Source organism: Kwoniella shivajii, chromosome 10 (assembly GCF_035658355.1).
Source record: "Kwoniella shivajii chromosome 10, complete sequence".
Lineage (NCBI taxonomy): Eukaryota > Fungi > Basidiomycota > Tremellomycetes > Tremellales > Cryptococcaceae > Kwoniella > Kwoniella shivajii.
This window is the reverse complement of record NC_085917.1, coordinates 484,313-496,749: the sequence shown is the minus strand read 5'-3', so window position 1 is coordinate 496,749 and position 12,437 is coordinate 484,313. Positions and strand designations below refer to the sequence as shown.

The 12,437-nt window shown below is 43.3% G+C and overlaps 6 protein-coding genes across 6 annotated transcripts; 3 read left to right on the top strand and 3 right to left on the bottom strand.

Moving 5' to 3' along the window:
* Positions 1-101: 101 nt before the first annotated feature.
* Positions 102-1,359, bottom strand: IL334_007074 (uncharacterized protein; the record flags this gene model as incomplete). Its single annotated transcript, XM_062938768.1, has 6 exons — positions 102-341; positions 418-592; positions 668-765; positions 832-914; positions 993-1,087; positions 1,181-1,359. The coding sequence occupies 6 exons, from the start codon at positions 1,357-1,359 to the stop codon at positions 102-104; spliced, it is 870 nt and encodes a 289-aa protein (XP_062794819.1).
* Positions 1,360-1,791: 432 nt separating this feature from the next.
* On the top strand, positions 1,792-2,908 carry IL334_007073 (uncharacterized protein; the record flags this gene model as incomplete). The annotated part of the gene is made up of 5 exons (XM_062938767.1): positions 1,792-1,817; positions 1,887-1,964; positions 2,058-2,198; positions 2,302-2,538; positions 2,668-2,908. 5 exons carry the CDS (start codon positions 1,792-1,794, stop codon positions 2,906-2,908), a joined length of 723 nt encoding a protein of 240 aa, XP_062794818.1.
* A 288-nt stretch (positions 2,909-3,196) lies between these two features.
* On the bottom strand, positions 3,197-5,215 carry IL334_007072 (uncharacterized protein; the record flags this gene model as incomplete). The annotated part of the gene is made up of 6 exons (XM_062938766.1): positions 3,197-4,020; positions 4,190-4,236; positions 4,303-4,414; positions 4,483-4,640; positions 4,710-5,079; positions 5,149-5,215. 6 exons carry the CDS (start codon positions 5,213-5,215, stop codon positions 3,197-3,199), a joined length of 1,578 nt encoding a protein of 525 aa, XP_062794817.1.
* A 389-nt stretch (positions 5,216-5,604) lies between these two features.
* On the top strand, positions 5,605-8,863 carry IL334_007071 (uncharacterized protein; the record flags this gene model as incomplete). Its single annotated transcript, XM_062938765.1, has 19 exons — positions 5,605-5,645; positions 5,751-5,765; positions 5,829-5,978; positions 6,033-6,066; positions 6,184-6,299; positions 6,370-6,442; positions 6,502-6,667; positions 6,727-6,976; positions 7,030-7,240; positions 7,295-7,448; positions 7,516-7,715; positions 7,768-7,782; positions 7,836-7,907; positions 7,970-8,029; positions 8,080-8,186; positions 8,242-8,378; positions 8,426-8,558; positions 8,611-8,710; positions 8,765-8,863. The coding sequence occupies 19 exons, from the start codon at positions 5,605-5,607 to the stop codon at positions 8,861-8,863; spliced, it is 2,133 nt and encodes a 710-aa protein (XP_062794816.1).
* A 224-nt stretch (positions 8,864-9,087) lies between these two features.
* Positions 9,088-10,905, bottom strand: IL334_007070 (uncharacterized protein; the record flags this gene model as incomplete). Its single annotated transcript, XM_062938764.1, has 5 exons — positions 9,088-9,418; positions 9,524-9,987; positions 10,062-10,254; positions 10,370-10,596; positions 10,702-10,905. The coding sequence occupies 5 exons, from the start codon at positions 10,903-10,905 to the stop codon at positions 9,088-9,090; spliced, it is 1,419 nt and encodes a 472-aa protein (XP_062794815.1).
* Positions 10,906-11,258: 353 nt separating this feature from the next.
* On the top strand, positions 11,259-12,415 carry IL334_007069 (uncharacterized protein; the record flags this gene model as incomplete). Its single annotated transcript, XM_062938763.1, has 4 exons — positions 11,259-11,492; positions 11,611-11,801; positions 11,882-12,141; positions 12,249-12,415. The coding sequence occupies 4 exons, from the start codon at positions 11,259-11,261 to the stop codon at positions 12,413-12,415; spliced, it is 852 nt and encodes a 283-aa protein (XP_062794814.1).
* Positions 12,416-12,437: the final 22 nt, after the last annotated feature.

Sequence of the window (12,437 nt, the reverse complement as noted above, 5' to 3'; positions counted from 1 at the left end):
AGACGAAACCGTATATAAACACCATCTTATCCGTTCTTGACGTTGATATCTTCTGTATATCAACTTGTACCTATTCCACTGACAGTTCGAAATGACGATGATTATGTCAATCCACCTTCATCTTCTTCTAAAGCTTTCTTGATTCTCAATAAAACGCCAGTTTTCCAGTTATCCAATTTTGTTACCTGATCATATTGATAGACAGCCGCTGTATATCTTTCAACGTCTGCTTGTTCACAAGCTTCCATCAACTCATGAGCGAATTTAGCTTCTCTCGTGGAAGGGAAAGTGACGTCTTTTGTTGAAAAAGTCTCAAGCAATCTTCCAGTCGTTACGAGGTCCTTGAAGAATACAAGACACGCATCCTATCAGCTGCTTGTCCCGATTTTCGTCTAGCTAATAGCAATATGTACTCACACCCATAGCCATTGAACATAAAGCCGCACGAAGCCAATATTCTTTGACAGAGTATTTCGTCAAAGCACTTGTCAGAGACCAATCTGCTACAGTTTGATATAATTCCATTGATCTTTGATAATCTTGTAAATCGGCTGAAAGTTCAGCTGCTTGTTGATAACATTGATTTGCGGTGCTACATGATTTGGGTAGTGGACGAGTGGTCGTCAATGATAAGAGCTGAGAGCAGGACAGGTAGACGATTACTCACGCATTAGCATCTTCTTGCTTGTACCAATCTCCTGCTCTGACAAAGCTATCTCTCGCTTTAGCAATATCTAATCCATCTTGAGCGTATATTCCGGCAATCTATGTTAAGAGCTCAAGCATTCAATATAGGCTGTAGTTTCAACTAGAAAGAACTACACAGCTTACCTCTTTCTCCCTATCCGCTGCTTGTCTGAAATGACCTGATTGCACCAGGAGTTTAATACAGTTATGAAGGGCGGTAACGGCGACTATAATGGAGGACATCAATTAGATAATAGGTAAAAGATCGCAGACGTATAGTCTGTAGCATCGCTGAGTCCACGTACGTTCTGGATCAGACTTCTTATAACTCTTTGCAGCGTTATGGAAAGCGTTCATAGCGTCATTAGCCTCATTTGCTTGTTGTCGACATGCTGCTTCTCTATTGAAACGACAAGAATGTCAGTCCAGTGTCATAACCATATCGTTTAGCAATTCGTGCCGGTCAGTGATAAGAGATGGTATCCAAGCTGACCTTTCGAAAGCTTGACCTGATTCTCTCCATTTCTTCTCTACTTTAAATGCATTGGCAGCTTGAGCGAAGAGATCACCAGCCTCTTCCCATTTTGAACTTGAGCTTCCAAACCATCCCACTGAAGAAGACGATTTCTTTTCTGCTTTGGATAGGTAGTCTTCTGCTTGTGATTTTCCCATGATGTCCGTGATATACCTGTTACTCTGCTGAGTTGAACTCTGGTGGATAGGTTGAAGATATGATCAATAATAACAATAATAGACAGTTGAGCATCATCTACCCTTCTCACAATGACGTCTGTTAACACAGTGTGTGACATAGTGGCATGTTCGGGAATATTCGGTGATTTAAACATGACTAAGCAACGTGGCACCTGTCCGTTATTTTGCCACCATACATCAATCAAAAACAATCAACTAAATAATATATAAAAGACGACAAACAACAAGTTTATTCAGCTTCTTTCGTTCCCAACACCCAACAAAACAGTCATACCTAACTGATAGGCTCCCTCATCCGCCTCAACAAGCGGACCATCAGGACCGACCTGAAAGATCACTCAAAAGCTTGATACCTATCAGGAAAAACAATCACAAAGGAGCACCAAAAAAATGGCATCGCATTTAGCCAATATCTTGTAAGTCACAACCTTCCTCATGTTCTAGCCGTTGTCAATCAGATGACTAAAACAATGTTCGTTTTCCAGCGGTACGGAACAAGATCGAGTGAACTGCTCTTTCTACCTGAAAATAGGAGCTTGTAGACATGGTGATAGATGTTCAAGGTAAGCTTAATTTCTATCGTACAATATGGTGAGAGAGAGAGGAAGAGGAAGACGTACAAACTAATCTTGTGGTATGTGGATTTGTCATCATAGGAAACACATCAAACCCCAATTCTCACAGACTATCTTATTACCAAATGTATACAATAACCCAGGTCACACACCGGAAGGACAACATCTGACACCTGAACAATTACAAGCTGATTTTGATAGATTCTACGAGGATTTCTATATGTGAGTTGATTGTAATCGAAATTCATGATTCATATCGTATATCTTGTGTAAAAGTACTGTAGACTGTAGCTGATCTATCATATCTTTTTCTGACTCTGCATAGAGAACTGGCGAAATATGGACATTTACTAGAAATGCACGTCTGTGATAATGTCGGAGATCATTTATTAGGAAACGTTTACGCTAGATATGAATGGGAAGCAGAAGCTGCCAAAGCAGTACAAGCTTTAAACGATAGATGGTATGCCATGAGACCATTACATTCTGAATTAAGTCCAGTAACGGATTTTAGAGAGAGTTGCTGTAGACAAAATGAAATGGGTGAATGTAAACGTGAAGGGTGAGTTTACTGGTCTATTCATTCAATTTCCTCCTCCTCGGCTGTCGAACTTCCCGAAATATCCACCGTTTCTTGAATTGGACCTTGAAGGAGTTAGTATACTGATACTTACTTCCATTACCACCACAGTTTCTGTAATTTCATGCACCTTTGTCATCCTACCAAATCACTCGTCACCTCACTCAACGCTTCTCAACGTATGTCAAGGAGGAAGAAGCAAGAGAACGGAGCTGGAGCGACCGAGGACGGAGCATTGGGCTGGGTACCAGGAGGTGGAGGAGCGAAATCTGCAGATGACGGTCCAGGTGGTTGGGCGCCCTCAGGTAGACAAGATGCCGATTTAGGTTGGGTACCAGGTAGAAGAGATTAAGATCGCTGTCAGAGTCAGCAATAAGAAATAAAACAAAAACGGGGAATATAGTGTAAAGTTATTTCAATCATATGTACGACAGTAGGAATCAATCAAAAATCAATAGAAAAGATTATCACATCTTTATTATATGCATGGTTCATTATTTCATGAATATGTGATTTCTTCATCATATTTTTATGCTTTACTTGTCGAACGTTATTCTTGAAAAGAGGTATCACGAAACCGTACAAAATAAAAGATTTACAAAAGGACGTTCAGGTAAATTACATGACAAGGTTGAAGTGATCAGAAGACAACATCGAGAACAGCATCTTCATCTACTTCGTCCGTGTCCATCATATCGGACGGAAGATGAGCAGAGGACAATGAAGGGTTGATATGCTTACCATCATTGATAGCAACAGTTTCACTATCTTCCGAACTGTCTTCGGAACCGCTCTCCTCGTGGTCATCACTATCTTCCTGCCCCTCGTCTCCCTCTTCTCCGTCATCACCATCATCATCATCTTCTTCTTCTTCTTCGCTTTCGCTTTCGCTACTAGTCACTCCTTCCTCCTCCTCCTCACCTTCTACATCCACCTCCTTCTCCCCTTCACCTTCCCCGTCGGATATGATTCCTGGGCTTCCTTGATCGAATTCAATGAAGCTGTCTTGTTCTTCAAATCCTCCTTCACCTATCTTATCCATATCCACTTCCTTTGTTTCTTGTTCCTCTACGATTTCAGATCTATTTTTTTCAGCTCGGACTACATGTCTCAATCCACATTTACCATTTCTACTACAAGTTCCTTTTTCGCGGAACTCTTGGCACTCCCAAACATGCAGATTTTCACATGTTCCAGGAGACTTGTCGCACCATCCTATTCTAGCGAAGTCCTCACATACAGGAGCATCAGAAGATACTTTAACGTGAGGATATAGACAATTGGGTTTGAAGCATGTTGATGTGGCTTGGAATCGTACGCAGGAAGGTGTATTGTGTGTTGACGGTACATGAGACAGTGGGCATGACGATCCGAGAGTACATGCTCCTCGAAGGAAACGAGAACATATAGATACTTTGGAAGGATCGTGTATGTGAGGACAAGTTAGACCGAAATTGCATCGACCTGTGAATATCATTGTAGTGATTTTTGTTGTTATCAGTACAGTGCGTTAGTATATTCGAGTGTGACAAATAGAAACGGTATACGCAGATGACGGGTTCATATAATGAGACGAGGGGAAAAGGAAACGTGGAGATGTCAGTTGTATCTCCAATGTTGATCTTGAACGCACCGGTCTTGGTGAAATACCGACATAGCTGTTTGCTTTTGCTGGATGACCTAGGAATCGAGAAAGACAAAGAACTTTATGAGTTCCAATCCGATCAAAGGTAGGAACCCTCTTACCCGTTCCGTTTGAGTATTAGGTTACCTCTGCTGGTTCTTCTATATTTCTCTCCGCCAAAGTTCAAGCTTTTTCTCGTGGGGGTACGAGAACCTGAAGGCGATGACGGTGCTTCTACAAAGGTGATAATATAAGTGATCTTCGCCCTGCTGCTGTCTAATACAAATAAAAGATGCACCCACCTCCTATTCGGGTGAGTTTCTTACCATCTTGTTCGAATTGGAAGATCACTCCATCTATCACTACCCTTTTGTCCCCCGATGATGTTGCAAGGGAGTTGAGCATTTGTATTTGAGGGGGAAGTTTGGGTTTGTTCCGTCTTTGAGTCTGCAGTCGTGCACTATACCATGATTTACCGATTTCAGCTAATTAGTAGTAAACTCCATGGCTGAATAATGCTGTAGCTTACCTTTTCTCGGCGGTCATTAAGCTCATATTACCACTCTTACCTTTGCCTATAACCCAGGCAGCTGAAGCTCCACTTGGGCCGGCAACAGGAGGTTCTGAGGAAGGTGGCGAAGGATCGACTTCCCCAGCTTCCTTCTCTTCTTGAGTGGGAGCAGCATATGTGGAAGCTGAACTCGAAGGTCTGGAAGGCTCAGCGGAGGAACTCTGCTTATTGATTGAGCGAAGATCGAGAGCGTATGAGGCACCTCTTCCTCTACCTCTACCTGAACCTCTTCCACGGGCTATTGGATATCCTCTCGCGGCTGGTCTACCGCGATAAGGATGATATGATGATGATGGGGTCGTTGAAGATGAATGACGGGATATAGCTCCTACGGGTAAAGGCAAAAAGTCATTCCCAAGCTTTGTTGGTAGGCGGACGATAGACAGTGATGACTGACCTGAAAGTTTTGCTATTTCTTGCTGTAACAATATCTTTTGCCTTTCGGCGGGTGTAATTGGTGCCATAAGTTTGAGAGTGATTCGAGAAATGGTGATTCCCGAGACGAAGTATAGCTTGTTTGCTACAAAATGATACAGAGAAGGGAACGTACAAAGACAAGAGAGTTGACCAAATTGAATGAACGAATGAATGCATCTTTTGTTGTTGATAATCATGTTAGTTTTATGGGATTCGTGACCATTGAAAGGAGAGCACTTTTGATTACATAATAATCTCGGAGCCACGTGATGGTGTTTGCAAACCGCGTGTTAGAGATTGATGAACATACAAGGTGGGTATGAAATGATACACTGCGAATGATTACATGTATATAACAATGATCATCTTCTTCCTTCTTTGTATTCTTTCAACCTGTTCTCGTGATTGTTTTTAACTCTCACTATAGTCCCTCGAGATGTTTTTCTCAGACGAACTTCTAACGAGTAAGAAAGGCTCGTGAGTTCTAATACTTGTTATGTGGCGGAGGTGTGGCATCGCGATTGAGGAGCAAAAGCTGACGAGAGATTTATCATTTTCTTACTTCTTCTTCCTTCCTGGCAGTTTCGGTATCATCTGGTATGCCATTGAATCCTCCTGAGTCTCTTAAACTACTAACAGTCCTCCCATCCTCCTTCGTAGGCTTGCAGCTACACTCGGTCCGAGGAATAAGAAAATTACTCGAAAACAACTTACAGCCATCAATCTGGCGAAAACGTGCGACCTGATCGCGGAGCCTCCTGAGCCTATGGCCTTACGATTGAGTGGAGCTCTTCTGGTAGGAGTAGCAAGGTAATCAAACTATTTCTGTTTCAGTGATGAACATGAAGCTGAATCTTGAAACAGGGTATATAATCAAAATTATGACATCTTCTATTCTGTGAGATTGTTGATTTGCTTTTCGTCGCAAACAACGGCTGAGATGAGACATTTCCTGCATGATGAGCTACATACATCGATTTCAATAGCTTGTCCGGTTGCTGATGATACTATTCAGGATGTGACTAACTTTCACTCCAACCTTCGTCGATCTATTGCCACCGACTTCAACACCAGTGGTACAGGTACCGCTGGAACTAAAAGCTTTGACATACCCGGCGGTGGCAAGAGCAAGTAAGCTGGTTTTTGATCACCTTCTAGTGCCATGTCTCTTTCCACTCCTGACAGACTATACTTCATAAAGGTACGACCAGATCACGTTTGCCGAATCGAGCCCATACGCAGAGATGGGTTTAGAACTTCATTTTCATCACATCGTGCGTTACTTGAAAGCTGGTCGAACGCGAATCTAGACTGATCATTACACATCATGCAGGACTGGAACAATCCCTTCAGTCAAGGTCGAAAGAGGAGGTCTTCTTCGATGCTATCTTCACAATCTGCTTCGATTGACGTTTCTGACGAGGAGGACAGCGATGACGAAGAAGAAGACGGTGACGACATCGGTTCAGAAATGGGACGAGGCAGCAAAAGAAAGAAGCGTAGGTGCATGCCGGGGCGCACCCCCATTTGCGTAACTAATGCCTTCAGAATCCAATAGTCACATCATCTCCAGCTATCGGTGCTTACACTTCGAACACCAAAATTCGTCACTCTGTTCATCATCCTTCCGAGTCGACTGGAGGTGCTATGTATGCTGGTATGGATGTTCCCATTGAACCGCTCGACCTTGAGTTGAATCTGGATGACTTTGACGGAGGAACTGGAAATGACAGTTTCTCAGGCCCTTCCGGGAGGGGTTTCGAGCTTCCTACAGATGGAGGTGATCTGGAAATAATGATTGACGCGGGGTGAGTCGTCTGTCTGCTTCATTCACATAGAGTGCTGTTAATACGTTCAGCAGAGACCTCGTGCCCCCGTCTCGTCAAGGTAGTTTCGCACCAGGTGTTGTACAGACACCTTCCAATCAAGGTTCAGGATTGCCCCTTGAAAGTGCTATGAAGAGCCGAGAATATGGAGAAGGTAGCCAAGCTGGCTCTGTTGAGGATGTCGAACAAGAGCTTGGACCCGTCAAGAGGAAGACCAAAAGGATCAGGAAGGTCACCTTTGACGATGTGAGTGCAGCGTAGTTCAATATAGGCCCATCGCGCTGAACTGTGCTACAAAAGACTCAAGAACTCGATCACGAGGAGGATAGAGATGCCCGAAGAAGATATCGAGAAGACATGATTAGAGAGAGATCTCTGGCTGATGCTAAAACAAGAGAGAAAGACATGACTGCGAGAGCGACACTTCTCGTCGATGGTGCAGGTGGTTTAGAATGTATGGTCTGATCTAGCTATGAATCACGTCAGTCAGTGGAATCTAACTGATGCTGGTCGAATGATAGTCTTCGATTCTGACATGAACATGTTCTTTTCCGGTTTGACGAAGATCGACAAGTTCAAATGGGAGCTTGATGTTGCTGCCCAGCGTCAAGGTAACGAGGGAATTCATGTTGGCGAAGAGAACGAGGCAGAGAAGCCCGAAGATGGGGAATGGGATATATCGGGGGGTGGAGATGGAGGATTGGGCTTGCAGGGGATGGAGGTGCGTTTTCCTCCAACAGAAGCTGATGGCACACCACTGATACAAACTTTAGTCCACTTATCAAGATGTAAGTTTCCGTCGTATATAGACTTCGATCTTGCGCTGATACCTCGAGATTAGGTCTTCCAAGACTTCGAAGTACCAATACAAGAAGTTAGTACCAGTGGAAGACAAGGCAGTGTAGGCAGGGCTGTGAGTAGTTTTCCTGTATGTCACACCTTTCAGTGCTTCCGGTTTATTCTAAGTCTCGGTAGTCTATTGACCCCGAATACGCTCGACGAGCCAGTCAGGGCAGCCAACAAGGGCCACTGCCAGTAAGTGTCAGGCATGTTCCCTGGTGGGCCCTTGCTTATGTCTCACGAAGTGGGAAGAGAGACCCCGAAGCACTACTCCAGGATTTGCCAATCTTCAAGACATGAGTGATTCTCCTGGCAGCCTTCGGTTGAGCGTAATGACACCTCAAGAAGCAAGGTGATTCATTGGTGTGTACTGAGGGAGATCTAATTAGCTGAACTTAGCCGTACAGACTCCGATCCAGAAGCAATCCTGGCTCTTGGACAGGTCCAGAATCCCATCGGCAAGGTCGTTATCGATCATCGTCACTGATCAGTAACAGAGCGGACGACGATCCTCTTCTTCTCGCTTTTGGCGACGATCTTGATCGTGAGTGTCGACATCTGCCCTCCTATGTGCTGACCGAGTCCGTGTAGTACCAATCCACGAGGATGAATTACAACTGGAATCGCTGGCTTCATCTCAGCAAGCCAGACTCAATAATCTGCCTCAAGCCTTCAGACCAGAGATGCTTGCTACTCTGGAAAAACAGTGTCGCGACTTTTTGACGTGGGTGAAGCGCCGGTCCCGTTATATACGTATAGCTGATTATTGTATCAAGTTATGTCGAAAGAAAAATGCTGACCATGTCACTCGAGGAGTTGGATTTCGAAGATCTCGCTCCCTTAGACTGCAAGAAGCATGTCGCAGCACTTGCCTTCGTAAGTTGAGCAGATGTATCTGTCATACGATTGCAGATATTGACTTAAATCCAGTATGATTGCCTTACTCTCGCTACCAAAAGGATCCTCTCGCTTAGCCAAGAAGAACCCTGGGGCCAGATCAATGTTGAATTTGCGGTGGAATCGAGTTAAAGAGAGTGTTCCGAGCCTAAGTGCATATTATGTCTCGCACATCATCTGACAAGTCTCCAAGCACGACTTTCATTTTCAAGCAATGGAGAAAATCATTGGAATCAGTCTATCTGTGATTAGTATGAGATAATATCATCAGGAAAAGAGCTTAATTGTTGTATACCCTATGTCATGCTTTCAAATCATCATGCAGAAAATTGTGAATATATGAATATCCAAACTCATCATATGTCTTTCGACAACGGTAGACCGACATCTATAAGACCTTTTCCGCCCATGACAATACCATTTTCATCCTTGACGCCCATTCCTTCATCTTCCAGAGCTACTTCAGCCCCTCCAGGCTGGGTTATCCCAGCCGTGACAGTAACGCCATTTAACGTTACTCTGGGAGAGAGGGGTTTTCTTTCTCCCAAAGCAGGTGACTTGGAAGACACAGAGATGACTTCCCCAAATACAGATTCCCGATCTGCAGCTGCGGCAGAAGCTTTGGCGGTCTTGGCTGCTTTTGATGCTGCCTCAGCTGTATCCTTCTCCCTTTTGCGTTTCACGTATCTGGAAAAGAACAACCGGTTAGCACACTCATGAAAACACTGCGAGAAGAATAGCTGGGAAAGGTCATAAAGGAGAGTTCATAAAGATGACGTGGGTGCGACTTACAAAGCTGTTCCAGGTATCTTTTCGGGATTGGTACAACTCTTTAGTCTTTTGTCGATTGTCTTGACCTTTTTCAAATCGATTTCTTCCTTACCGTGCGAAACCAACGTTTCGATCTCTTCCAGAATGGCCAATAATCTTTCTTTCTCCAACCCATACGGCAATGTTCTCAGGTGATCTTTCTCTTCGCCATCTACTCTGACATCCTCGTCTCCTTCTCCGTCGTTTTGTGCGCCACTTCCTCTTTCCCGAGCTTCGTCGCTCGGATCATTCGATGGAACGAAAGATGAATACCGATAATCTAGGAAATCTTCTATCAGGGTTTTGTTAGATAAATGCCAGCATGCCAGACCAATTTGTGAAGGTGTATAGATGAATTCCGAATCAGTGAATAAGGAGGTTGAATGATACCCCAAAGCTTCATTTAATGATTTTTGAATCACATCCAATGGTGGATTAGGTTGATTCTGTTAATGTAGGACATCAGCTTGGGTTTTTTCCTGGTGGTATGCAATCCAGTGTAATTGTGATATGAACGCACTTGTAAATCCAAACTCCAACCTCTCAAAGACTTTTCTGCGCCCCGAACCCAAAATTCGAATCCTAGGGATTGAGCGACTAGGAACTCTGTATCTAGTATATCGTCGGGAGATAATTTTGAGAATTTAGATATGAATTGATCGATCAACACGGGGTAATTCGTCGTTTTGGCAGCTAAGAATAAGCATGTCGGCCTGAATAGGAATGCGGTCAAGTATACTGTTCGATCAGCGTGTGTTTGCGAACTCTGGTGGAGAGTATTGGGAGACGATAGAAAAGAGAGGAAGAAAGGATGACTCAAAGACTCACATAATGTTTTTAGGATGCCATTCCATAACACTATTTTTCAGATAGAACCTCTTCAGGTAGCTTATAGCAGTAGATTCTACAACTTCAGGCAAACCAAATCCATGTCTACATATCTTTGATATTTGTGAACAGTAAAAGCGAAGTAACAAAAGTTCATCCGATACAGTCAGATAAGCTGTTGGTGATGGTGGATCGGTGTATGAATGTCCTAATGATATTTGAGCTTCCTATATCATTTCAAACGAGTCAGTCCGATAAACTCGTTTCTCATTCGATCATACTCCATATATCGCAAATATATATATATGGAGACAAGTCGTAATGGAACTCACTTTTTCCATTTCCGTATTCTTCGCTACGACTTCCACAGATTTGGCATTCAGCTCTTCTCTGATAGTTTTGAGAGACGAAGGGGAGTACCGCCAATGTCGGAATTGGGATGATTCATGATATGGAGATGGACCGGGTGCCAAAGAAGATGGTGAGGATGATGATGACGGTCCAGCTTCAGGCTGAGTATCAATTGTGAGAGTCATCGCTTCTATGTATCTCTCTTTTACGTGGTAGCAGCCGACTGTGAGGCGCGGTCGGAAGCTGCAGATAATCTGAACGAAACGAGATGAAGTGTCTTGGAGATTGTCACGAAGATCAAAGTGAATGAAAGATGTTTGATGATATTCACCGGTTACAACAGTAAGAGCGATAAGAGAATAAATATACGTGATGACATAACATGTCAAGAGATTAAATCAACCTCATTACTTCCTCTTTCTTTCGCTCTTCCTTATAGACAACTTATCACATACATTCATCCTGCATTCCACTTCAGCATTTCAGAGGCGCTATTCAGTACGCTCAGTCTAAACAGTCAACAGAACTCATTGAAACGATGCGACGGTCTATTCAAATCCTATCTGCTATACTCCTTCTCCCTCTCGTCACTCCTTTCTCATGTTCCCTAACTGCATCTTCGATACCATACGACCTGTCTCCTCTGAAAGGTATCAGAGAAGACAGTAAAGATACATCAACACCACCTACTACATCAGAAGCGAAGGTACGGATGGAATTATGTGATCCCGATGGAATAGGTAAAGATGATGCTGTCTCAGACGAAGATCAGGTGGGTTATCTGATCCTTCTTCTCACCTTTGTCTATAATTTGGGAACTACAAGATCATTACCTCTCCTCAAACGTTAAACGTGATATGGTCATAGTACTGATCTGCTCCTTCGCACAGTGTCCACCAAATACTCGGGTTTGTCTAACACTCGTTAATCATAAACCATCCGCCTCGGAACCAGATAGAGTAACTGCTGTAATACCATTTTGGCCAGTAGATATACCTGAAGAAGATGTATTTACTACTCCGATGGGTAAGAAAGGTGAAGAAGGATTGAAGATTTATGTTCAGGGCCCAGATTATGCAGGGTGAGTCCAGTCTCAAAACAAATTACAATCGGACGGACAGAAAGATAACAAGAGTTGTGAATGTGAAACTCCTACTTTAGTGTTAAACAACATATCAATTTGACATTACTATGCTCTGAGTCAGATACGGCCTCAAATCCATATCTGGTTTCTTATACAGCAGGTCTGCTTTCATTAGAATGGTCAACGCCTGCGGCTTGTCCAAGATCATTAGATTCCCCATCTGCTCCAAGTGATGATTCGCCAAAATCAGGAGGTGGAAGTGGAGTAGGATTCTGGGGATTTATCAAATTCTTATTCTGGTTCAGTATCATAGGCTTAATAGCTTACTTTGCCATTGGTAAGTATCTCTGTAATATCCACTTTCCCAACTTTGGTGATACTCATCATGAAAGCCTTATTTCAAGGTGCAAGTGCATGAAGATACTGATTCAGGTCCATTTATAGGTATATTTTATAATCATCAACAATATTCTGCTCGAGGATGGGATCTCGTTCCTCATCGCGATTTCTGGAGAGAAGTTCCTGTTTTACTACAAGACTTATTCTCTCATCTATTTGCAGGTATACGTGGAAGCAGCAGTGGAAGAGGTGGATATAGCAGTTTGGGATAAGGTAATGTATACAGAAGTTGCT